Genomic DNA, 27,758 nt, shown 5'->3' with positions numbered 1-27,758 from the left:
CATTTATTAAAGAACTTTAGCAATTGAAAGCCAAACATCAGCTCAATTTCCTTCAGTTTTTTTTATTATTCTTTGTACATTCTGCACATTCATAAAGAAAATAATCCAAAAGCAATCTTTTTTTTTTCTTGTCTCTCAATCGGTCTTCAAAACTAAAACATTAAAATAATATTAAAAGGCCTCTTGCTATTTTTCTCTATAAAGGTTAAAGTTATTCCTTGTTCGATTCACAGAGATAAACAGTAAACAACTTCATAAGACCAGGGGGAAGTGGAGAACAGACGAGGTGGAGTTGAGCTGAGGATCTACAGTGAGGTTCTTCGCAGTAGTCATGTTAACAAACTGAGATCCTATGAAAAAAAAATGAAAACAAACAAAACTTTAACGAGATCAGCGTCGACAGCAACACTGGCTTCTGTTCGTGAACAATAGCGGCCAAAACATCCGGGGTTGGGGAATTTAACATCAGGAAATATATATTAATCAAATCTGGATACAAGTGATAAAAAGAAAGCTATATATATTTATATAAAAAACTATTCCAAGTCCCGTAATTACACACTGAATTAGCTACCCACTCATATAAAGTGGGACTAGTTAAACTATAAATAGAAATTCAGATCTGGGTGGAGAGAAGGAAAATACGACATCCTCGGTCTCTTGACTTTGGTGTTTGTGAGCTTTAGATCAACACGTATCCATATTCAACTTCATTAGACTAGAAATAAACAACATTCAACAGCCCCTTCATTAGCTTTAGGTCTGTTTCACATCCGATATGTGGGAAGATTTTGTTTGTATTTGCTTTAAATCAGATCTGGATGATTAAATGTGTGCATTACTACCATTAAAACTGAATGAAATGATGAAGGGGACTGTTCACTTGAACAGAAACGGCCATTTACTCGCTCTCATGTCCATTGAAAGAGTCAGTTTACCCCAAAAACTAAAACTTAATTTACTCTGTCAAGCAGGTCAAACTTGTCACTAAACTTCTGGTGAACACAAAAGGAGGTATTTTGAAGAATGTTGGAAACCGGCAGCCATTAACATTTATAGTTGGACCTAAAATTACTATGGAAGTCAGCATTCTTCCTTTGTGTTCAACAGAAGAAACTCAAGCAGGTTTGGAGGATGAGTAAATGATGACCATTTTTATTTTTAGGTGAAGAATCCCTTATTTCTGACCATTTTGTGAAGCATAATCAAACATTTTTCGCAGTTAAGGGGGTCCAATCTGGCGTATAAACCATTTATGAAAACAAATCTGTTGTTCTTCAAATAAATACAGGTTTGGAATGACATGAGAGTGAGTAAATGTAGTTTGTGTGAAGAATCGTGATCCTGTGTGAAATGGTGGTCCTGTCGACTCTGATCTTCCATCCTCTCTCAGTGTCGTCTGTCTCTGGAGGTGCTGTTGTGGCTCTGCGAGCGTCTGTTGCCCGCTGCTGTGGTGGTTTTGGAGTCACGTTGGCCTCTCTGTGCATCTTTCCTCTTGTCCGCCTCTCTTCCTCTTTCTCTCTCTCCGCCCTTCCCTCGGTCTCTCTCCCCTTCGGTTGACCGTCTGGGAACTCCAGCTCTGGTTTCTGCTGTGTTTCCTCCCACTCGGTCGCGGCCTTTTGCTCTCTCTTGCTCTCTTTCTTTTCGTTTTTTGTCTTCTTCCTCAAAGATTTCCTTCCTCCTCTTCTCTCGCTCCTTGATGCGGTCGGCTCGCTCCTGATCTCTCTGTGTTGCCTGAGGAGGGAGAAAAGAAGCGAAGATTAAATCACCCAGTTAACTCATAACTCAAGGGGGGGGGCATAGATTTATTTAACTCTAGATTAATCTCACTGTAATCTTGGAATTGATCTAGATTAAAATGGCTTATCTGAATTCTGCCCAAGGCATTCAGAATATGTGTGCTACTCAAATAATAAGTCTTTGAGAACGGGTTTCTCGAGCCAGGTGGTGCATTAGACCTGGGGCTCATCGCCTGTTTCCAAAATGCATCACAAACTACTTGGGAAACTGTTCTACTATGATAATTGGTGATGAAAATAAATGATGTTCAATAAGATGTACTTGTGTTTACTAACTGTTTATTCAGTTAAACATGAATTTTGAACTGTACGGCCTACACAAGCACCAAACAGCAATTTCTGATTACCTTAATTCAACTTAAGTCATAACTGAACTAAACAGAAATGGAATTAAGATGTGGAGTATGCATAACAGAGGCGTTATTGAAGTAAACACCGCATTCAAACCATTACTGTCATGAAGTTTTTTTTTCGTTCTATTTGGCGAGCGTTACTAAATTCTATAACACTTCCAAAGAGCCGTTCACATGTCATGTTTTTTGCACGCACAAGTTCGCCATTTCTTTTCTTGTGCGGATATTGGGAGTTATGTGCAGGCGGCATAATGAGCTCACGCTTTCCAGGCGCACTCAGTTGAAAGAATGCTGCGAGCGCACCCCAAGTCACGTGACAAGAACTGACCGCTTAGCTTCATACTTTGTATGGAATATACATTTATAATCTAAAGAGTAAAAATGTATAAAATGAAAATACCAAACAATTTCATAAGATAATTGATCAAAAGTGTCTTTCAGGCAAAGGTTCAGCAACCTTTGTCTACATTTGTTCTACTTAAAAGGGAAATAATTAGCTAATATGTTAGATTTACATTAGACAAATACTTTTTTTAAATTCTTATTATTTATTGTTCTGTAATTTATTTTCAGTGAAAAATTGTTTAAATGCTAAAAAACATTTTCACTTAATTTCAAGTCCAAAGAGAAAGACTATTGTTTGTTTTTTTAATATTATTTTGTGTATTATTTGGTTACTGGGCCGTAATAAATAACACTTTAAAATACAAGTTCTTATGTGATTTTTTAAACTAGCAGTGTTTTAAACTCAATTAACGCATAATAATTGTGCAAACCAAATCTATTATCGTTGCATCCCTAGAATTGGGTAACAGTATGCCATTCAACTACTTTTAACCCTTATTCAAAGAACAAAGTAACTTTGCAATAATGTTCAAGATACAAATTTTTGGTACCAATCGGTACTGAAATTTTAAAAACCACTTCCCTCTAAAATTCAAGCACTATTGAGCGCATTCTTAAACAACGCTGATTTGTCATTGTGGTCACACACTCAACAGAAATGACAGTGATTGGCTCTGAAGGTCATCAGTTCACCAATGTTTATGAGTGCAAAACACATGGACACTGGAACATTTTAAAGCCGTGAAGATCAGTCTATTCATCAGCACATCGATCATATGTCAGCTCATAGACAGACCAGCCGATCTTCACAACTTTAAATAGCTCCAGTGTCCCTGTATTGGTGTTTGTACTTTAAAATTTTATGAGCGATTTGTACCGAAATTAACTGTGACAACACCACTTTGCAGTGAATACAAAAGCACATAAAAAAATAGCAAAAATAAGAAGTGATGGTTGTACAGAGTGATTTAGCACCTATAGGAACTGACCTGTTCATCTGTGAGGGGTAACCAGTATATACAGGGAGCCGCTTTAGTTTTGTGGAAGAGGTCATCGAGCAGTTTAACAGGAGGCTCTTCTGGTTTTTCTAGAAAATAAAAGGAAAGATAATGTCATATCAAATCTAAGTGAGGGAACAGAATAAGTAAATAGAGTAAACCATAGTGGTTGTTCCTCACCTTTCTTTTCCGTCCTCTTCTCTTTACTCTTGCCTCTCTCTCTGCGTCTTCGCTCCCTCGATCGAGACCTTCTCGTTCTGTCTCGCTCCTCCCGCCCGAAATCCTTGACTTTATCCCGATCCCACTCCCGCTCAGAACGGGTCCTCTCTCTCCTCTCCATGGCCCTTTCTCTCTCAGCCCACTGGTCTCTGACAGCTGAAGAACCTCCATCTCTGTCTCTCTCGCGTTCCTTCTCTTTTTCATGGTTTGGAGGAGGGATCGGTGGATGAGCGGCGGGGGGCCGGCTGGACGGTCCTGAGGCTTTAGGGTCATGACCTACACCCGCACGTTCACCAGAGATCAGACCTTTGTGAAAGTCCAACTGGTGATACAACAGAATACAAGATAATGAGAAGTCAGATTATAAGATGAGAATGGAGACTACTAAAGAAAGCAGCTCAGGAAAACGATCCAGACCTCATCCTGGTCACTGAAGTCCACACGTAGTACTTTGGGATTGCTTGCTGGCCATTTCACACCATGTAGTGCTTCTCGAGTGGCCACTGCTTCCTCTACAGTGGAGTACTAAGAGACAAGATCACAAATTTAGTTCCAAACTCAATTTAAAACCACCTTTTTTCCCATCATTTAAAATGTTAATGAGAGTAATGATGTTCTTACTGTGACATAACAGTGAGACTTGATCTTATCAATCCAGAAACCCTCCTCCACCATTGTGCCAGTCCGATTTAATAATAACTTCAGCTGGCCTAAGGTGAAAGGCCGCACCTTCAAAAAAGTTCAGATCAGGAGTCAAAAGAGCAGTAAAAATAAAAAAAATATCAAGGCCTTGTTTATAGCTGGTATTAAGAGGCATTCAAATCCATTACTTGTTTAGATTTGAGACCTTTCCTTAATTTGATTATGCTCTGCATGAGGGACACTTGAGAAGTATTCAAGTGTTCAAAGGTGGAAAACTGAAAACATTTTAGAAACCTTTATTTGGCATTGGAAACTTGTGATCAGATCAAAAGAAAATTCAGTAACACTTCACAGGAAAGTTGTATTAGTTAATTTTTATTTAATAACATGAACAGTACATCTACATAATTAATAAAGTTGTTCATTGTTAGCTCATAATAATTAATAATGCATTTCTAAATGCTGAGCTATGATCGAGTGCTGTACAAGGATTGGTCAGTATTAGTTCATGCTAGTAAATACATAGTGACATGAAGGAAAACTTATTGCAAAGTTTGATGCAAAATTATCTTAATAGCAGGTAAACAGGCAGTTGATCATAAAATATCCCCCAAATTTAGCTTTTAACCCCGTTTTAAATTATTCTAAGGGTGCTTTCACATTAGCACTTTTAATCTGCACTTCAGTTTTTTTTATATCAGAATACGGTACATTTAGGTCGTGTGAACGATGTCTTCTGAGCTTAGAAGCGCACCCGTGAACCATACCTGAGTCTGTCTGAAAAAGGTGGGCTGGGGTACGGTTTATACGAACTCTGGGCTGGTTCACTTCTGATATGAAAGCAATCGTAACAAACAATGGAAGTAAGCCGGCAACTGTTCAACAAGCTTTAGTTTTAATAACGTTCATTCGTGTACATATGTCTGGCGACAAGCAAGACTGATCCAGTGCAAACAGTTATAATGTCTGCTAGTCTCCACCAAAAACTACTTCTGCAAACATCGCGTGATGTTCTAAACATTTTTATTATTTTTTGGGGTGGCTCTCTATATTTTGGTTTTGCTAAAAAAATAAAAAAAAAAAAAGCAAAAAATTCTGTAACAGCAGAAAGACCGCGATGAGCGTACGTTTTTCCATTTTGCCACTTTGCTTGAGTGGCCATCACCTAGCAACAGCTGTACACAAACAGCAGCTTGATGACGCAAGCGTACCGGGGTTCAGAAGGAAAGACGACGGTGTGAACACAAACCAGCTGATAAGATGGCAAGGGGAGGACAATCGAACTTGGATTCGGCCCAGTCAAGTGAATTAGATGTAAAAGCACCCTAAGACATCCCTACATTACAGTGAGCAGTGATCCAGTACCTACCAGGTGAAGGACATGTATGATGTTGGAGGTTTTTCCACGAGGAGGAGAAAGCTGGCGGCCCGTTCGTATGGGGTCATCGATAGTGATGGACACACCTGACTTCTGCTGACTGATGGAGCGCCTTACTAAAGAATCACTGGGTGTGACTGACAAAAAAAAGAAAGTTGATTTCTGCAAATCTAGCAAGCGATTTCTGAAAATGTGGACGAATAGTCACCTTTTTGAGAATCACATTCTGGTGTTTCCACACTAGCATCAGGTGAGCTTTCCTGTTTCCTAGGTTTCTCCTTTTCTTCTCCCGAGTGTTTCTGCTCTTCTTCTTCATCATCTTCATCTTCCTCCTCATCCTTCTCGTCCATTTCTTTCTGGCCATTCTCGTGTCCATCAGATGGAACAATCTGGACAAAAGTTTACAGAGATGCATTTAAACATATGTTTGTAATCTGTGCAGTACTATGCTGCAGTCTCCTGCATGTCTGACCTGTGTCACTGTGCGTCTGATTTTCAGGCCCTGATCCTCTTCCGGTTCCTCTCGTTCACGAGGGCCAGAGGAGTCCTCATCCACAGAGAGACGGCCCTCATCTGGGTGCAAATCCACTACTGCCTCCTGCAGGGGCTTGATGTCTGGAATTAATGTCTGAAAAAACAGAATGCATAATTTATACACAAATACTACGATGCAGCACTATTGAAGCTTTCAAACCTTTTAAATTCATACACAATTTCAGTGATTAAGCCTTTTGTATTAACATTTATTGCTGTGTTTCTATTGTCTAGATAAGATTTTATTTCCCTCTTCTGTTTGGAGATGATGCTAAAAGGCTAGTTCTCTATGGCCTGTACAAATACATTATGTATGTACTGCATGAACAATGGTTAAATGACTGACATACATATGTTTGACCCTTTTTATGTCCTGATACTTTACTGGCTATTTTTTAGGGCTGCTGGGTATGAATTTGAGTTCATCTGACTTCCAGATTACTACCACACTTAACCTAGATTACATTTATTCAAGCAGTCAAAACAGGCAGTAATTCATAATGTGTCTGCTATCTGGGAGTAATTTTGGAAGATTTACCTTCAGCGACTCAGTGGTGATGCTGATTGATGGTTTCTTGGCTGTGACTGCTGTACTGGAACCCCACCGTCTCTTCCTGCTGGCTCCCCCCACCGGCTCTGACTCAGATGATGCAATCTCTGTTTTACCTAGTGGCAAGAAAATGTTAATCAAAACACTGCACAGTCTAGATACAGATCCAGCTGTAAAAGACTTGTGGAGGAGAATAGTGAAGCACATCTCCATAACCCATTTTCACTGGAATGGTACTTCAACCTAATGTACTTTAGCTTATTTAAGCATTCAATAATTGGTTTTAACGAAATGATCAGAAGTTTGTATGCATTCCTTAACACACCTAGCTCAGATCAACTCGTTAACAGAGATCCATAAACTGATCCTTCATGTGTCAAATAGGACACATTGGAAATAATTCAAAGGACCGGACTCAAGAACCACTGCATTAGGTAAGCAAGCAAACGATTTACTTTAAGTTTTCACCGCCAGCCAGATCAGAAGAGCTGAAAAGAAAAGTTAGTTATAAACTGTGGTGCCAGTTTTAATGTAACCAGCTAGTTCTTTGTACTACATGTAATGGCCTCAAGAGGAAAATTTGGAATCTGCCCTTTTCCCATCCCTTTTTGTAATCTGATAACCAAGCAACTAACCAAAGTGAAGCAATCCAGGCATGCAGCCTGTTCCAGCTTTCCTAGAATTCATAAAAATCTGGACTTGCACCAAAATTGCACTTAAAGAAAGTAGATCTACCATTAATTAATCAGAAAGATGCATACATCATATTTTTAAAAATTGAATTCCATGTCAGCTACAAACAGCTATTTTTATAAATATACAAAAAAAGAACATTAAAAAGCATACATTAATCAGATATGATGCAAATAAATAATAATAACAATATTAATAATAAAACTCCTGGTAACACTTTGCTGAATATCTCAAAGAGTGATTTTCCAAAAGATTAAAGTAATTTGCGCTTCTTTTGTTTATTTTTAGCAAAGGCCAGCTTCAGTACTCGTATTCAGAATCAGATTATCATTCTGCTATGTTTTTCAGTGCGTTTACATCAACCAGCATAGGCTGGGCAGCTATGCATTTACATTCAGAACTTTCACTGTCACACATCATATAATTCTATGATTGTATGTTTTATTTTTACTACATTTTACAATGATAATGGTGAGCTGCCATGTCGAGTAAGTATAAATTATGCATACTTGTCTTGAAACCATCTCAGATTGTCATCATGTGGAAACAACTTTAAATACTCTACTGTTTCGCTCATACAGACAAGAGGAAACAATAGCAAGAGCGTTGTCAGTGTTTCTCTGCAGGTTTAAACAAGTCAAATTTAAGACTTTAAGCCCATTATGAATTCAATTTTAGACTTGTACAGGGCTAAACACTAATAAATATTTTTAATGGCCCGGTCAGTAGCCATTTTTTAAAAAAAATAAATATTTCTTATGTATTTTATTGTGTCAAAACAAAACAAATCTAGTTGTGTACATTTTCAACACATTTTTTTAATGACAAGATTAACATAGTTATTAGTATGTTTTTATGAAGACAATGTCATTTAAAATTTACATTGGTTTCTGTTCCAAATTGATTGAGTATAATCTATTATGTAATTTGATATGTTGCTCTGTTATTATCATGAAGACAAAAAAAAAGGTTTTATTGAGAGAGACTGGATGGATGTTGGCTCAATTGGGCCTAAAATTTGCATATAGATATTATTTGGAACAGCTGTGTTTGACAGGGTTGGAGCAAAACTCTGCAGCGCTGCGGCCCTCCAAGAATTGAGTTTGAGACCTATGCCCTTCAGAATCAAATCCACTTAAAGAAAATGGGCACATAACATCACCTCCAACAAATAATTTTCCAATAAAAAGTAATTCATTTTGTGCCGTTTGGTAGCTTTGCAGTATGACTACAGTTGCAAGTGTTTGCCTTTACTATTAAACGCTCAAAATGTTGCAATGCCTGCATTCATAGTAGATGAAAAGAAAAAAAAAAAAAAGATATACTGATTTTGGTTCTTGTCCGAAAATGTTATTTTTCATCACTTCACCCAGAGCTGTTGTTGTTTTGAAAACCGTACTCTGCAAGTACAACATCACCTCACTAATTTATGTTCTAGTTCAGTGGATTTAAATGTGTGATGCAGAGACAATTTTCATACAGAAAAATGAACTGTAGAAACAGAATAAAAGGCACTTACTGCTCAGGGAGATCTTGCGGGCAGCAAACGATTTTGCAGCAGAGCTCTGGAATAAAACAAAGAGGAGGAGAAACAAGATCCCAGTGGATGTGTGGAGGAAAAGACAGACAAAACGAACACGAGAGACATTGGGAAAAGGTGGGGAATGAGAGAAAGGAGAGAGGGAAGAACAGATGCACAGCTATCAGTTAAACCAATAATGCACAGTTGGTTAGAGAATCCCACCATTACTATAAAGTCTCTGTGTCCCTTAGTCCCTTAGACTGCTAATGCTTTAGTACTTATGCTTAACATAACTTTGACTAACACATGCTTGTCCAAATTTCCCTACTTTCCCATATGTTCTGTAAAATACAGGACTACTAACACCCTTTAGCCTCATTGTTAACATAGCAAAAAAAGAAACCTTTCCATTTTAAGTTATCTAAAAACAATTACATCTTGGGAAAAAGGGTTTTCCTGGTACCATTGACACCTGATTCCTCTCTGGCTTGGCTATGACCCAACCGCACAGCAGTGTGCACTGTATCTAGGCAACAAAGGTCCAATCAGAGGAGGCTGAGAAGTGAGGGTGAGATACGATCACAATTGAGTGTGCTGATTGACTGGCTGACAGGAACTGCTCTTTTTGTTTCAATGGCTGTTTTTGCTCATGGTTGAAATTGTGATTCAACTGCTCTTGGAAAGTCTTTGAAGTTATGTCGAGTTTTCAGGAAACAATGCAAGTCTTTGACAAAAAGAAGAAAAAATGCGGTCCAGATTGGCTGTCGACATGGACCAACACGAACCACGTGACATTTGGCAAGCCAACATTCTGATAATCTTCCATATTCTATTATCATCAGCATAAACAAAGTCCAATCTGCTGGTAAACGGGTTCCTTTTTCAAAATTTTGCGTAGGGTCTCATACATGCATGGTTTATAAGTTCATCTGGAAATCTGAAAGGGTAACAGCAGCTACAGAGAGCAAGTTATTAGGCTGGTGCAAAGTTCTTTGAAATCTTTCTTTAAATCCATTTGCATTGGAAGTGTCAGTGCTTTAGAGCTGCAAATCTGTTAACAACTGATGAGACCCCAAAACAACAGGAAAAAGTGGTAAATCCAGATGTTAGTCCGTAAGCCTTGGTTCATCACCTCAGACCATTCGATGAGTACACAGGTCTGTGAGAAACAGCGGATGTTTGTGTAATGAGTCTGTTCATATATCAGTTCATTTGAGCAGTGAAGTGTGGGTAAAAATAGCAGAAGGCGTCAAGACGATTAAACAGCTGTGTAGTCATCATGCTGACAGGAGAAGTCCATCTGACGCTTGTTTGGCTAGCGTACACGTGGAAAATGTCTTTGCTGAGCAGCAGCATTCGTTCATCCACACAATACGGCTGACGCCTCCCCACGTTTCATCAGCTCCTTTGGCTTAAGCAGTCCCATCAGGAGGCCACATCAGTTTTGTGTGTCGAAGCAGTGACCAATGATCCGGCAGATTCCCTCAGGCTAAGTGTGCAGTGGCGACTCTGGGGGCCTAGCTCAGGTACAGCCGAGACGCTTGGGCATAGCGGGGCAGGTGATGGAGGTGGTAGAGGAGAAGAGGTGGTGGCAGTATGCAGGTACCAGTATGAGCAATGGAAGAGGGGAGGGCACCTTTCACAACAAAGCAATCAATGGGATTTTAAACCACAAAACAGTCATGCTACCAGATCCAGAGATAAAAAGAGAAAGTGAACAAGAGCAAAAAGACAGAGTGGTAGAGACAAGAGAACGAGAGATAGAAATAGAAGAGAGGAGGACAGAGAGACTAAAGCCTACATCTCTAACTACATGTTGCCAGGGGTCTATCATTCTGCTCACTCACTACAATGCAAATACACACTGTGTGCTGGTTTACTACACACTAATGTCGCAATATACAAAAACAGATGGTTGTTTTAAGAAGCACATTTAAGATGCAACTTCTCAAAGATGGGTTATCAGATTGAGGACTGTAGAGCCCTAGTGCTAAATATACTGATGTTAAAATAAACAAATAAACTTTAAAACAAATGGCCTCATTAATGAACTAGGTAGCTGATTGGTTTAAATGTTGATCATTCTAAGCCACCTTGACATTTTTACATTCCTAAAGGACTGTTTCATACAAAAAAAATTTCAAATTTAAATGCGTTACTGCACGATTAAAATTAGCACAGATTTTTCTCCCTTTGCACACACTAGCTGTGATTCCATCCACTTAATTTAATGCACATTTTAGATTTGTGCATAAAGAATGGTTGATGGAAACCAAGAAGCACATAAGTTTTGAAAATGCAAATAAAAAACGTATACTCATAACAGAGTAGGATAAACTTTTTATTCAATATAAAAAGATGTGTATAAATTACGATGAAAACACTTTGCTAAACAAATTCCAGTATGCACAATAAAAAAAAAAGTCATGTGATTTTGTTATAAGAGATTATGTGATGATAAAAATGTGTGTGAATGGACAAACCAGCTGGCTGAGCACATTGTAGAGCATCTGATAAGTTGTTTTTGTCATTCTAAAACGTCTTAACCATCTCAGTATTAGTGTTATTTATTATTGACCTCCAGAATCAAGTGCATCTGTGCTTCGCATTTCACGCCTTCAAACGCCACCACACGTTCATCGCATGTCTGCATTTGTCAGAGGCGCAAGTCATTTATTAAATAAAGAAGACTTGCACAGATTCTCCAACCTTAACAAATTTAGTTTTTACTTTAGATATTTGCCACCAGTTAATCAGGAAGTGACGATTTTGTTTTCTCTTTCACTCGGATGAAAGCGTTGCTTTATTTGCAAGTCTTTTATGCAATATTCCAGTTTTGCTTATCAATTTATTGCTTCTTTGGATGGAAACAAAGCTACTGATAGCATCTAATTTTACACATTATTAGCTATGCGCACCCCTAGATGATGCTGTAACTTTTGCTTTTGAGTAAGAGGAAAAAAAGAGAATAAAGGCAACAAGAACATCCAATCCTCAACTGTATGTGAAGACACAATAATTTGATTCCAGAAGTTTAAACTAGAGCTGCCTCACAGATTCTCGGTATCCCTTTTCAGGGTTATCATTTCCACTGGGTCTTCCTTCATTCTGTGGGCCTTCTTACCTCCTCTGGGCGGGAGTCGCTTGAATCTGCCCCCTGGTGGTCGGACTGTTGCACAGCACTCTCTGAATGAGAGAGGCCCTCCAGTTCCATGGCAACTTGGCCTGTAGGCTCAGAGAGAGCTTCCTGCTTTACCTCCCTAGAGAAAGTCAAGAGAAACACAAGAGAAAGAAAGACACAGAAAGAGAGTGAGGGGTAAGGTGGCTGAGGGTGGTTGATCTGGGTCACTCCACCTATAAATAACTGGCTGGCTAAATGATCCACTGCCAGAATCACACACATGCATAAACAAGATGGTATCCTGCAACACTGTCAAAGCAAAAACAACAACTTCACATTGTCATAAACCAATGCCAATATACATACTTTAAAAGGTAGAAATTATAAGACAGCGGTTCTCTGAATTAATAGTAGAGGAAACAGCTGACAGAGTATAAACTTCAATACATTTTACATGGTGTTTTAGATGCTGTTTTTAAACAATGACATTTTATGATCTGTTGACTCTAGGCATTCGTTAATACTTCAGTTGTTGGATCTGAGAGCAGCATGCTGCTAGACTTGTTAATTTGAGCCCATTACCCTTATCATACTCTCTCTGCACTGGTTGCTGGTATGTAGAAGAATGAAGTTTAAAATTTTACTCTTTGTTTTTAAGGTTTTAAATGGTCTGGCACCTTCTTATCTTTAGAAAATTGTGATTTAACATACCTGCTAGATGTTTAAGGTCATCAAGTTGGAAACTGTTAAAAGTTCACAGATCAAAATTAAAGAAAAAGGGAGACTGGGCTTTTTTCATTGTGGGTCCAAAATTGTGAAACGATCTACTTCTCTCTATTAGAATAATCTCTTCTTAGTTGGCTTAAATCAGTACACACTCATTCATACACATACACTACGGACAATTTAGCTTATCCAATATACCTATAGTCCATGTCTTTGGACTTGGGGGAGAAACCGGAACACCCACAGGAAACCCACGTGAACACGGGGAGAACATGCAAACTCCACACAGAATTGTCAACTGACCCAGTTAAGGCTTGAACCAGTGACCTTTTTGCAGTGAGGCAATCGTGCTACCCACTGCGACGCCCTCCTTTGATCTTCTTTTCATACTTTTTAATACAATTTGTGTTAGAGCTGGGTGATACAGCAAAAATGCAATCTTGATAATTGTTTTCTTAAGTGAACGATAACAATATATATTTTAATACAAGTTTTTAATGCTTCCACTTTTAAAAGGACATCCCAACCATGACTGATGGTGAATACTGCTGGCGGGAAAGAGAAACGAGCATACTAAACACTACTGGGTGATGCAGCATGACCTATTTTTGGCCGATAATTTTCAGCGGCCAAAAATTTGGTGCATCTCTAATATTAACATTAATGATTACTGTTGTTGCATATTTCTGCGGTGTGATTTGCACTTAGGGTCAATAGAGTAAAAATGTCCAGAGCTTATTGTTATCAACATTAATTATCATGGATATGATATAATTTATTAGCCCAGCCCTAATTTGTGTACAGCACAATGATCAACAACTGTTGTTATATTGCTATTTATAAATAATGTCTAAGTGTTTTGAAACTTTACATTTGACAAGTTTTTAATTTTCTGCAAATATTAAGCAACAAAAACTGTCAAATTAGAATAATTTCTGATGACCATGTGACAAATCTACAGTAATGCCTGCTGAGGTTTTACAGTGTCAGTTAAATTATGATAATAATCAGTTGTTTAAACTTAGCAGCTTTAAGCTGCTGTTTTTAAAAAATAACTAATCAAATACATTTATGACCAATGATCATAGGTTACAATATTACAACCCTTAAAAAGTATACAAGACAGTTCAGACTCATCTAAATCATATGCAACACCATTAATTAACTAAATTAAACCTTAGCAAACAAAGTGCCAGCAGGGGAACTGACTCGCTGCCTACTGATAATTCCTGCACCAACAGGGAATTCATTTGAGGTAAAGTTGGTTTTCCATTCACACATTCAGACTTTCTCCTTAAGTATTTTTTGCCAATTCTAAATGGTGAAATCATATTAGCAGCTAATGACTATCTAAGTACAACATTGTTCATCAATTAAATAGTGATAAAACGCTATTTCAATTTGAATATTTAAAGTACCATGGTAAACAATATAGGGAGCATGTCACAAGTTGTCACTGAACGAATGTGCAAACATGAAACCAGCTTTACCTCAATGGGAATTAAACAGCCTTCACCTTTCTACAGAAAACCAATCTCTCTCTCTAATGCACAAACACACACCTGTGCAGCACACCTTGGCACTGCTGTCCCCAGACACACAACAGCCCTGATGCCATTTGCTCCAAGGAGGGAAAAACTGCCTCTGGGTTCTCGGAGCACAAGGCTTTCCCTTTGTATTAAAGCAGTCAACACATGCTGAGGGGAAGGGGGACGGCAGCCAGATCCCCCGTAGACAAAAAAGCCAAGCGCTTAGAATACTTAACATTTACACATGAATGCAAAGCTGGCAAGCACAAAGAGGAAAACCTGAAATACCGCCTCAAAGGGAACTACAGTAGCCTCAGAGCTCATTCTCCCTGCATGAAGAAGACACTTAGTAACAGTTTAAAAAAACAAAAAAAAAACAATAACCTGTTTTGATTGACTCTTGAAACATGGCAATATTCATATAATTACCTTTTAGATAAAGTTTTACCTCTTAAGCTTTTAAAAACATCTTCAAAATACTCACTACAGCACATCCCCTTTCACCCTGGGGACTTATAATTGCAACAACATGAACACCAGTCATAAGATTTGCTTTCCTTCAAGAAGAAAAGTTGAAACCTAATACACAGATCTATGCGGAAGTGTTAGATCACTTAAATGCAGCTTTATAGATCATACCCTAAATGTTTTCCCACCACACTATCAATTTCAGCCTTAAGTAACACGTTTACTAGGCCTAACTACTTACACAAATTGCTACACTGCATAATGGGCTTTTGGTGAAACGCAAGCTGTTAACATTGTTTTATTCATAGGATAAAAAGCTGCAATCCCTTTCACGAGGTCCGTCGTTGACACGGATATCTCCCATTATTAATTAAACACTACATGCTTCTCTCGTGATTAAAAATGCCAGAGAATTGCTCCCATCCTTAAGGAACCCAAGAGCCTGAAGAAGATCCCCTTCCCCCAACATCATGACGAGCGCCTTCATTTCAAAAACCTACCGCGATTTACACGTGAAGCTCATGTTTGTCCATCACATGAAGCCTTTAATTAAATATGAATACTAGGACGTCAAAAGGTTGTCTATGTGGGAAGCACATTGGGTTTTAGGACACAGCCAAGCCCTTCGGTTTCGAGAGAGCAACTGTGATCAAATTAAACGATGATTGCTTTGGAATTGAACTAGCAGCGATAGACGCATGAAACAATCGCTTGAATCGAAATGATAATATCATAAACGCCGATCACCTCAATGATGTGCCAACCCAGCGCTGGAGGGTATTTCTAGAAACCACCTCTCCTCTCAGCCCTTACCCGTTTTTGTTGCCGTCCGACAGCATAATGTCAATCTGTAACCGGGACCGCGACGGCCGATTCTACACCGGTTCTCCCGTGGACGGATGCGTAGGAAGAAATGTGAGAAGCGGTCGCGATGCAAGGCTGTATTTTTTTCTCTTTCTTGTGCAATGCGTCGGTATAGTCACGGCGGCGCTCACAGGGTAGCCATATTGAGCAGCGCTGAGGGAAGTGAGAGAAGTACATGCAGGACCCCTCCTCCAAGGCCACGCCGGTTGATAGGCTGTCATTTAGAACGCCTGATTAAAAATACATACGCCCTTATATTTTTTTTTCAAAACGGTTAAAAATAAGTTATTGCTTTAAGTAGTTTTAAACTGCATTTTTCTTTTTTTTATATATAAAACTATAACTATAAGGTTGACTATTTATGAACGCAACTAAGATATAATAGTAAGTTTTGAACCCTTAAAGGGGCAGTTCCCGAAAAAAATGGTGTCATTTACTCAACCTCAATAAGGTATTTGCACACAGACTTTTGATTTCAGTCAGCCAGCCTCAGGACTTCCGGTTAATTTTCATCCCATACAAAACGGCTGCGTTTAGGATCTTCACTGCCTGATAGATATACAATATGAAGTGGGTCTCAGACCAAACAAGAAACACTGCATTGAATTATATTGTTCCGTGCCATGACTTTAAAACATGTAAGTTAATGCAGCCCAATATTTTCAATAGAATTTCTGCGCTAGCCGGCTGCTAATGACGGCGCCTGTGTTTAAATGGTCTTTCGTCTTATTTTACACTTTAACATCCAAATGGATGCTTGTGTCTATGTAACTGATTATACTTCAATTACATTACAGCATCAATGCTGTGAAAGAAACCTTGTGAAATTGAAAATAGTCACAGAAGGCTTTCACCGGAGGTTCAATATTGGATGAAAAACACTGTGTATATAGCCCATTTGTTCCAAGCATACATTAACTTTTCTTCTGCAGAACACAAAATAAGATCGTTGGCAACCAAACCATTTTGTCCATACTATGGACAAAATTTTTTTTAATATATATAATTATTTTTTAGAGGGTTTTCATCGTTATATAGGACAGTAGAGATTTTGTAGATAGTAAAGTGTGGGGAGCAAAGATATGGGTAGAATCTGCAAAGGACCTTGAGCCAATAATCAAATTCGGATAGCCGTGAACACCTCTGTACTTTGTCTCGACGCTATTCATGCAGACAAAATATATTTTCAACATAACTTATTTTATATTCAAAAGAAAGTAAATCATACAGGGCTGGATCAACAAGTGAATGATTAAAATATGACAGAATATAAATTTACAGGTAAACTACCTTTTTAAAAGTTGTATTTCTGCATGCATTACATTCAATTAGAAACCATCTCCATCCAACTAGATAAAGAGAATCAATTAAAACACATATTTAACACATCTTTGCATTTTCCACTTTCTATTGAGCAAAATGATCTAAGACATTGACTTTAATAAGGCTGACTTGAAGATAATGCAAAACTTTATCTGAAGGGTTCAGCATATTGGGCGATTATAGAAGATGCTTCCTAATTTCTTAATTTATCCAAGAAATTACATCACAAGTTAAGCTGAGTTTTATGGAGCAACTGATAAAATAACCTTTAATAAAATGATGATGTACAGGACTGATTACTAGAAGTTATTCTGTTGCTACTAGTTTATAGTTTAAACACTATAAGCAAAGAAAAGATCTGCATACTTTGCTTCATTCTCACATTTTGCTTAACACATTGAGTATGTTTACATGCACACCAATATTCAGATTTTAATATGATTAAGACAATACTCTGATTAAGAGTCTACCGTGTAAACAAAGATGTGATTAATTGAATCCGATTAAGGTCATACTGAACTCAACAGAAATTGGATTAAGACGCGGAGTATGCCGATTTTAGTGGCATTATTGAAGTGCAGTATAGACATGTAAATGCCACAATCAAACTATTATACGCATTTTGCGACAGGATAGTCTATGCACACGGCTGTTGGACACTATTTTCTGCACCTACCGAGACAGTTAGGAACCAGACACCTGCATGCGGAGGGTTTTTTCCCATATGGCGTACGGTATCAAATTCCACTAAAACAACACTTTTTCAGCAGTTCATAATCGGATCCAATATCTTGTTTGTCATGGGGGCATGCATATAATGTTCCTGAATGAAAGTGAAAGTGTCAAACTGCAGTTAAAGTTGACAAATTAAAAATTAAACACCCAAAATTATATTAAACTCCAGATTAACTGTGGATAGCGTGGTTAAGTAATTACGTTAATCGAATTATGTTCTATACCATGTAAAACAGGATCATGACAGGAACATTCAAAAAGCAACTCATGTAAACACCTTAATTATATTGTTGTCTTATTCAGATTAAGGCAAATAATTCTAATGTAAACATAGTCACTGTATATTTCACCATATTTGCATAATCAGATTCTCTTTATTTAGTAACAGAACTTTGATGATGAATTCATGCAGAAACACACAAAAAAACTTTTTGATCAGTATAAATTTATAAATCTTGGAACATAACCCGTGATCCAAAAACATTTCTATAATAAGAAGTAATGAATTAGGATAATATTGGTATCAAATGTATGTGTTAAAAGCATGGTTTCCGCTACATTCATTCTTCCATGGCAGGGCGCCACACCAAAATGCATTCCTACTATGGCTACAATACAGCTTCTCATTCAAAATCTTCAGTTGTTGCTGGGGTTTTTTAATAGCGGGTTATAATCACACCAAAACATTAAAATTCAAGTATATTATCTCATATAGAACTTTTCTGTAATTGTAGAAGTGCTGTGTGTTATTTGTTTAACCCGTTAAGGATACATGCTGACAGGGATGTGTGATGCGTGAAGCCAGGAAACACTATGTAGCTTTCAGTTATGAGTTATGATGAACATAGTTTCCATAATGGCTTTGCATACAATGACTTTAACTTGCTGGAGTTTATGGCCAGTTCACTTTACTTCAGGACACATCAATGGCGTTCAGTAGGTCTATTGGAGGCATTTATAAATATTCCTAGAAAATCTAATAAATGTTGGACACATACTCGTTACATAAATGCACTTCATTCCTTTATATGAGAGTGCACAAGAAAATCTGCACCTGAGCAGCATATATTTGAGGCCGTGCAAAAAGTTTTGTGAATTAACAAAAAGTATTTGTCATTGAAATAACGCCATAGGTAGTTGGAAGATCTGTGCAAAAGCCTCTCACCACAGCTGGAAAAAATCCTAAAGGAAACACTGAAAAGTATCAAAACAATTGCCAGAATCAATAACTTTCACCAACCAGTGCATATAAGGCAGTTAACGGTTCTTAAAATCTCACAGCTCTTCTTATTGCATTAATTAAATTGCCCAGCAATTGAGTATTCATTTCCATATCTTTAACAATAAAGAAAATACCACAAGGCATTTCCATCCTGGTGAGAAGCAGTGAATGGGAGCAATGGGGCAATCTATCTAAACTATGCATGACAACAGACAGCAGAGTTTGAGCTCATGCATCTCTGATAGCTCACACATGCTGGATGGTGCAACATCTAGACACATTTTCAGAAATGGCAAAGGGGAGACAATAGTTAGGAAAATCAATAAGGTGTAAAAGACAGTTAGGAAATCATGTAACTTGAAAGGCAAAGATCTAACACATTTTATCTAATGCATTTCTTTGACTATTCAAGCCATTTAAGCTGAATGGAAAAGAAAACATTTCATAAAAAGTTATTATGTCACGCATGCCAAAAACATTCTTCATAAACCATGAATTTTTCTGTTTCTCCAAGAATGTAGTTAATTTTAATAAGGCATTACACATATTTAATTATTAGGAATAAGATTAACATTGCATCAGAAAGACATTAAAGGGATAGTTCATCCAAAAAAAATTCAAATTTACTCACCTTCGAACCTCAATGAGTTTATTTCATTCTGCTGAACACAAAATACATTTTGAAGGAAGCTGACAGAAACCTGTAACCATTGACTTTAATAGTAGCAAAAACAAATACTATGAAAGTTAATTGTTACAAGTTTCCAGCCTTCTTCAAAATATAGTTTGTGTTCGACAAACTGATTTGGAGCAAGTAAAGAGTGAGTAAATGATGAATTTTCATTTTGGGGTGGGGTTTCCCTTTAAACGATTGCCATAAAAGGTAGATGTGCAAAACAAATGAAATTAAAAGTGACAAAATACTCATGTTTTCTTTAGTTATTATGTCTTTGTTTAAAGCTGATGAATGAATAAGCTGAATTTGTACACTGCAACACACTAGAAGCATTGCATTTTTGTACCTGTACAATGAATAGTGTGTGTATAGAACATTTGCTAACCTTGAAGACTGAGCCTTCTTTTCTTCAGCACCTTTTCGTCCTTTCTCTTCTACATCCTGGTTTGAGTAAAGAAAGGACAACTTCATCAAGACATTTAATTTATTCCACAATGCACTTTTAAACTTTCCTACAAACAAATCTTTTTTGTGTTCATCTTCAGATCACACCACGAGTGTGAGAAGTTGTGTTGAACTCACTTACACCCAGAGAGACACAGTCAGACTGGTGCATCAGTATTAGCATGGCTGGCTCATCATCAGAAAACACCAAAAGTAGCAAACAGAATTTAAAAAACACTGGCCTGATGTGTGGATACACCAAATACAAACCTTCGTTTTGCTGGTTGGGCTGGATTTATCACGTGAAGGAGAGCTTGAAGAATGAGAGGAAGATGATTCTGAATCCGCATCAGATGATGACGACTGACTTGATGTTGAGGAGCGTCTTTTATCTTTCTTTGAACGGTCTCTTGTTTTATCCATCTTTTCTTCTTCAGATGTAGCATGAGGTGAAGTTAGGGCCTTTTTATTTTCGTCTGCTGGTTTAGGTGACTCTTCTGGTGCCTCATTATTCAAACCCTTCAATTCTTTGTCCTCTTTGTGTTTTGATGCAGGCGTTGTTGTAAATTCCTCCGTTTCCATGGGAGAATCTTCAGAGCCTTTTGAAATGGAGGTGAGCATTGACAACTGCTCAGGTTTGGAAGGTGACATGAGTGACTCAGGTGGTGGGACCTCAGAGAAAATGCGTTGCCTCCTAGATGAGCGCGTGGTGGTCGAAGTCGAACATAATGGTACAGAAGTCTCATCCACTTTCTCATTTTGCGTCTCCTCACTTGGTTTTGGCTCATCTTCCCCTTTCTCCAACTCAGAATCTTGAATACCTTGTTGATCAGGGGGCATTGTGGATACTGAGGAGGACACATCTGTCCTAGAAAGCTCCCGAGTTGAGTCTTGCACTGCTGCTTCACTATGTTCCTGCTCTTCAACTTCCATGTCCCCTTCACCCTTCACCTCTATGTTCTGTGCACTACCAAACACACCTTCAGACTCCATTTTGCGGACCAAGAGGCTAAGGGGACCAGGTTTGCGTGTGGATGGAGGTTCTGGGCTGCTAGATCTAGAACTGGAGCTTGACTCCTGTCGTGTGAGGGATGGAGGAGAGACCATGCCTGGCCCTGGAACAGCAGCTTCCGCTAGGCCCGCTGGCTCATCTTGGTCATGTGGACTCTGTTTGGGAGTATCAGGTAATGGGAATGAGAGCTCTGGAGGTGGAGATGGTGGAGGAGTGGGCTGACGGAGCTGCAGAGGTGGCTGGAGGACTGGCTGAAGCTGGGGAGGGATGTGTTGTGGGGGCTGAAGTTTTCGACGGGAGCGTTGGGGGGCAGCGGCTGGTGGAGCACGTGCTGGAGGAGCCCGTACGTTCTTCTTCCCATGCGAGGCCGGACCCCACTCATCATCGTCCTCACTGTCATCATCGTCCTCTTCATCATCATCATCATCACTGTCAACTTGAGCACCACCTGCTGCCCTTGCAGAACGACTGAGCTGCAGCATTGAATGGGCAGGACCTGCTTCAACTGGGGCCGTTCCCTCTCTTTCTTGTGAACGAGGCGGCAGGCCTTGGCGCTCAGGTTGTCCAACCACACGTACAGACAAGGAGGCAACTGCTCGTGGAGGGGAGGGTGTAGCGACATCCTCATGTCCAGAGGGGAAAGAAGGATGCCAGATCCTCCCAGCTTTACTGTCAGATGACTCTTGGGAGACAGGAACAGGGCCTGTATCTAACTTCTGTGATCCTACTAACCCAGGGTCCTGTGGGAGCCCTCCTCCAGCTGACAGATGAGCATGTGCAATGTGATGCTGGAAAACATTGTAATCGAAGAATTAAACATTAAAAAATTGACATTTGTTTATAGACACAATTTGCAGAAGAAATATTGCAACAATTTAATAAGCAAATCAAATATATTTGCTTTATGGTAAATTAAAGCTGTACTGTTTCCTCAGAGCACACTGCAAGTGTGAGAAGTTTAGTTGAACACACTTACACCCAGTGTGAGACACAGTCAAACTCTGGTGCATCAGTATTAGCATGGCAGGCTCATCATTGGAAACACAACATGATATACAGTGCTTGGCATAACTGCGTACACCTCATTTTCTATAACATACATTTGGGTGTACTAGTTTTTGGATTATCGTAAGTTATTTTGTTAGATAAGCTCCAGATATGGCTTCAGTACTGACTAATGTATATGCACAAATATATTATTGTAAAGCTTCCTATTCAAAATATGAATTTAAAAGAGAGATTTGTAAAGGGTGTACTGTATAAGTTTCACACAAACTGAATGTTGACATAAAATGTAATGTTTGTTTTCTGGACAGCTCCCTGTGTTCTAGTGCTGTCTCTACATCTCTCTTTCACTTTTACTTAAGTTTTTAAGTCTGAAATTTTTAACATAATATTAATAATTTTAGTTTTTTCATTTAAGATGTTACAAATACAGTCATCATTTCATGTAAAAGTACAGTACTCAAAAGCATTGGTTGTTAACTCGCTCTTATTATCACTACATTAATTTGATCAAAAATACAAAAACAGTATTGTGAATAATATTGCTATGCAGTTTTAATTTATAATAGATATATTTTAACACGTCATGAGGTAGGGCTGCAAAATATTAGAAATTTTTTCATTATTATATTATACTATTCTTTTGTTTAAATATTACGATGTGAATACAATTTTACTAGATGACTTAATATCTCTATTTGGAAAGAATTTACAATGTTAGATCAACTGTGGTGATTCTGCAGTGGGATTGCATCTCCATAAAATCTAATAAACGATCTATAAACTTTTTGGGGTCCTACGACACATTTTTGTTGTGGTCTGTGCTATTTGCACTGCATTTCAGTATTGCGAGTTTTTTCATGCATAACTATCGATAAACAGAAGCAAGAAAAAGATTAAGTGTTTTATCATTAACCATATCTAACAGTATTCAAGTACAGTAACTGAATGATAAAAATTTAAATATTTCAATAAAAGTAGACATTGGTAAGGTCACAAATGGTACATTTTTTTATATCTGAATGCTTTAAAAATCATTATACAATCACAGGCGTCAAAAAACACATGCAAATGATCAATTATAATACAAAATCAAAATTGCATAACATGTGATGCAACTATTGTCATATTACTGCGAAAATCATATATTGTGCAGCCATATCATAAAGGCTAATACACACTGTTGTGAGCAAAATGACAATTAAATCAGATAAACAAATGCACTTCAACACACACACATTATTTAATAATTCGAACAGCATTTCTGAAAACTGAAATATTTCCAATTCGATTAAGAACATATGGCTTAGAATCAAATTAGGAAATCAGATTTTTTTTTTAAATCGCCCAAGCAAATTATGTGCCACAAAAATCTGTGTATGTGCTAATAAAATAAATATAACAGCAGACAACTGTACCACATCCTGTAAACATTTACTTTGTGCAAACATTTCAGTCACTTTTATATGTACCTACTTTCTCTAATAAGAATGAAGTGCTATCGTTGTCATCCTCCTCTGGGCCTGCAGGACTCTGTGACTCTGAAAGCAGAATATTGTAAAAGTCAAACATGCAGCTTTTTAAAGAGAATAATGTATGCATGTGCATATATATATATATATATGATTTTATGCACAGATTAATGCATTTGAATACAAATGTAATCTAAAAAGATGCGCATTGACTTGCAGCGGAAGCGGGATGTAATGTTAGGTGCTATGTTGGACAAACACCCGATTTATTAAGTGAAAAGTTATAAGTACCTAGGTACTATTATTCATAAATAAAATTTTCTTGAAAATACGGCAACTATACAGGACAAGACAACAAAGACTTTATTGTTTGCGGAAATTAGCTAAATGTAATATTGATAGGACTCTGATGGTGGCATTATATAAGGCCTATCTAGAATCCATTTAAACCTTTTCTATGATTTGTTGGTTTGCTACTTTAAAAATAAAACAGAAGAACTCGCCGTCTAAGGTTTTGAATAACGGCATCAAAGTTTTAGGGGTAAAAGTGCCAGGGTTATTATCCTATTTGTATTAAAGTCAGGTGTTAAAGAAAGCCCATCAAATTACATATGATATATCCCATCCTCTATTTGATTCATTTCAAATACTTCCCTCAGGACCTCGGTATAGCATTCCTTTGGCAAGGACCAACAGATTTAAATTTTCACTCGTTCCTTGTGCCATCCATTTGCTGAATTTTATAGGAAAATGTAGTTGCTGTTTTCAGTACTATTAATGTTGTTTAATGTTAGTCTTAAGCGTGTGGTATGATATACGTGTTGTAATACTAGTACGCTGCAAAACAAATTGCCCCAAAAGTCGACAATAAAGTTTACAGTAACAGTATCTAAGAAGAAAACAAAGTATGAGTTTGACTGGCAACGAATACTACTCATTATTTCCTCAGAGCACACTGCAAGTGTGAGAAGTTAAGTTAACTCACATTCACCCAGTGCAAAACACTGGTGCATCAGTATTAGCATGGCAGGCTCATCACTGGAAGCACTAAATGGGTTTTCACACTATACATCATTGTATATTGAGAATGCCAGCACAGATGGTGCAGTCAAGTCAGTGTTATAACCTGTGTGTATTTGCACGTGTGAGTCTGATTACCGTCTGCCTCGGTGGCCTCCCGGGCTTCTCTCTCCAGTCTCTGTCTGAGGAGCTCCTGCTGTTTGGCCAAGTACTGCTTTATAAAGCTGTTCTGACTCATCTCCTCTCCAATCTGAGATACATATAGAGAAAGCACACTACAGTCACTATAGTTGTCTCAATTACAATTCCTGGAGCCATGTGACGTGACGGCTACATGTAATAAGCACTTAATGGCAATGATTAATATTTCCGTGGGTTAAAAAATGATTTATATCTAACAGTTTCTATAATTATAATGCTGTTAATTTGTTTAGAAATTACACTTCAGTAGCATATAATAGGGCTGTACAATATATTGTTTCAACATCAGTGTGTCTGCAACAGTTACATCTCAAGATATGCAATGTTAAGTTGGGGTTATAGCTGATCAGCACAAAAGAAGATTTGTAGAGTCATTGCGAAGTATAACTATAATAGACTGAAAGTTTCAAATTAGCATGTGATTTAAAGGAATTTCAAGAATGTTAAAACATTCTGTAACTTTAATGAATATTTATTCATTCATTCATTTACTTTTCCGCTTAGTCCCTTTATTAATCTGGGGTCACCACAGCGAAGAACAGTTTTACTGAATTAGACTATACAAGACTATACAGTGTTATTACATAATTCATTATTCAATTTCTGTACCTGAATACTGTTTGACTCTCCGAAAAACCATAAATTGCTGTATATTTGACATTTTCTCTGCTTTATAATATATTTTTTTCCTTACAAAATCAGCCCAATCAATCTAAATTAAAGAGTTCTTTCCAAATAGAGTTATTCAAGCTATCCGGTGAAATTATATACAGGGATGCAATTCATCCAAAACTACCATTATTTGTGCAGTATATGTACTCTCCCAATAGTTTTTCAGTTCCTATTTAACTGGAAAAGTCCTAGTTTACTCACTTAGTGAACACCAGTACACCATCATTGGGTGTTTTATATTTCTAAGCTTCTTCTACATTTCCACCTGTAGCACTGAGAATGATTATGTGCTGTAGGCTCCATATTCCTGTTTTTAGGCTGGATTTCTCAAGCAAAGATGTAAATGCATTGTACACTATACTGTCATTACTGGTCTTAGCATTGTGCAGTATATTATGTTTAATGATTGTGGACTTATTCCCAAACCAACCCATGCCATTTGTCTGATATAGTCTTTGTGTGTTGCATAATTTCCATCCATTCTCCAAGCATTGACCACCTTCTTCAATGTTTATCAATTTTCTGGTCTGATCTCAAGCCATGGCAAATAACTAAGAAAGCACCAATCCACATTTTTATGATGTCATCCTGTAGACTTCCTACAAAGTGTTTTACAGTATTTTAAAAATACAAAAATACAAGACACTAAAGTATCTTGATATAATATTTAAACTTTTTTCATAAACCTTATTAAATACAAATGACAAAATACTATTGTGTTTTTGAAATACATGTATCATAAATACTGCCCATTGCTGATTGTATTCATATCACAATTTCCAGAGAAACAAAATATAGCAATGTCAAGACTTTTCCAATATCGTGCAGCCCTAGCATATTTCATTTTTATTTCTTAAATTAAGTTTATTAATCTTTTACAAAAAATGTTTGGACGTCTTATATGCATGAAACAATCTTACCTGTGAGTTGGGCTGAATACCACTGTGACAGGTTGAAGATCGTTGGAGATTCTCCAACATCAGTGCCTTGACACAGAAAAACATGCACATTTAAAAGACAGACCAAACCTAATAAACAACTGAACTAACGTTACTTCATATTACACACTAATTAGTCGCCAACACATGCATGACATATGTATGCTAATTTTGATCTAACACAGTGCTTATATGAAGAAAAGGAAAGAAAACTACAATAAATATCAAACTTACCCGACCAGCACAACATTACAGTTTACCGACTTAATTCAAGTGGAATTGTAACGTATTTCTGAACTAAGAGTGTTTATATTGGCGGTGGGAGTGGCATTAGCTTTTTTATCTTATTCACTACGTTACTTCAGCACATACTTAGCAGATGACACTGTTAATCTCACAGATCGTCGGTCGTTATGATAATTGTCGATGCAAAATAGGGGCTAAAAGAAAAGTTTTCATCTGAATACGACAGGATGAAAGAAGCGTGAAATGCTTCGACCCCCTATAACGCAATACTTAACCAAATTAGTAGTGCGATTTACATAAAACATCCCATATGAATGACCCAGACTTAATTAATGAGCGCGTTCATACTCTGTAACTTAATCATGATGATATTTCTAGCCTGTTTATAAATGTCGCGCAACTGTCAAACGTGCATGCGGCTGACAAGCGCACGCGCGCGCCCTCAACTACAAACATACGAAGCGCGGGCACGATGTCAACTCTGAGACCTCGGCTTGTCATGACCCACAGACTGCTTAGAAAGCATATTTTAAAATGTATGATTTAAACTACGTGCTACAACTGCATAATTGCGGAGGAAAACTAAAGTGTGACAAGGTAAGTGATCCAAACTGTACACATGCACTCGACAAACATTCCCGCTCTCGATACACCGATACTTGGCCTGTCTGTCGGGTCTCGTCTCCTGCTCAACTTGACAGCGAGCGCACGGTTTTAAAAGGCCACCTTTAGACCAAACTCACCCCTTTCAGTCGTTTAATAAGTGCATTTTTCTGTCCACTTTTTGCGAGCCCTCTTTCTTCCAGGGCGGTTTTTAAATCCGCAACACGAAGCGAATGAAGCGGTTTTCCGTCTAACGTAACATCCTCGAGTTCCGCCATTTTGCCTCTCGCTCGAACTTCTGGAGGCGTGCACGAGCGCGGTGCGCGTCACCGCTTGCTGCTGATCCCCGGAAGAGAACCAGACAGACAAACATAAAAACATACATACAACTGGCTGCATAATATATGCATAAATAACAGGCATAAATACAACTTCAGCAGTGTTCATT

General features: G+C 37.9%; 1 protein-coding gene and 3 non-coding genes across 8 annotated transcripts; all 4 read right to left on the bottom strand.

Moving 5' to 3' along the window:
• Positions 1-42: 42 nt before the first annotated feature.
• On the bottom strand, positions 43-27,635 carry acin1b (apoptotic chromatin condensation inducer 1b). Of its 5 annotated transcripts, XR_012382311.1 has the most exons (18): positions 27,451-27,610; positions 26,444-26,509; positions 24,789-24,900; positions 23,635-23,699; positions 20,412-21,941; positions 20,083-20,138; positions 12,158-12,293; positions 9,469-10,669; positions 9,031-9,076; positions 6,807-6,934; positions 6,207-6,362; positions 5,943-6,123; positions 5,726-5,871; positions 4,336-4,443; positions 4,132-4,239; positions 3,676-4,036; positions 3,487-3,584; positions 43-1,734 (listed from the first exon to the last, which is right to left on the bottom strand). XR_012382311.1 is itself a non-coding variant. In XM_073906200.1 (17 exons), exons 2-17 carry the CDS (start codon positions 26,501-26,503, stop codon positions 1,390-1,392), a joined length of 3,636 nt encoding a protein of 1,211 aa, XP_073762301.1. In that variant the 5' UTR covers positions 26,504-26,509; positions 26,696-27,610; the 3' UTR covers positions 43-1,389. The 5 variants fall into 5 exon arrangements, 4 of the variants coding, with proteins under 4 accessions (XP_073762301.1, XP_073762302.1, XP_073762303.1 ...); XM_073906200.1 differs by lacking the exon at positions 9,469-10,669 and having other exon boundaries at positions 26,696-27,610; NM_001305582.1 differs by lacking the exon at positions 9,469-10,669 and having other exon boundaries at positions 796-1,734; positions 27,451-27,635.
• LOC137496276 (small nucleolar RNA U6-53/MBII-28) lies at positions 20,234-20,344 on the bottom strand. Its single transcript, XR_011016475.1, has one exon. It is a non-coding gene; the product is annotated as a small nucleolar RNA U6-53/MBII-28 (small nucleolar RNA).
• LOC137496275 (small nucleolar RNA U6-53/MBII-28) lies at positions 22,080-22,194 on the bottom strand. Its single transcript, XR_011016474.1, has one exon. It is a non-coding gene; the product is annotated as a small nucleolar RNA U6-53/MBII-28 (small nucleolar RNA).
• Positions 24,571-24,674, bottom strand: LOC137496277 (small nucleolar RNA U6-53/MBII-28). The gene has a single exon (XR_011016476.1). It is a non-coding gene; the product is annotated as a small nucleolar RNA U6-53/MBII-28 (small nucleolar RNA).
• Positions 27,636-27,758: the final 123 nt, after the last annotated feature.

Source organism: Danio rerio, chromosome 7 (assembly GCF_049306965.1).
Source record: "Danio rerio strain Tuebingen ecotype United States chromosome 7, GRCz12tu, whole genome shotgun sequence".
Classification (NCBI taxonomy): domain Eukaryota; kingdom Metazoa; phylum Chordata; class Actinopteri; order Cypriniformes; family Danionidae; genus Danio; species Danio rerio.
The sequence above is the reverse complement of the archived record's forward strand: the minus strand, read 5'-3'. Positions and strand labels throughout refer to the sequence as shown.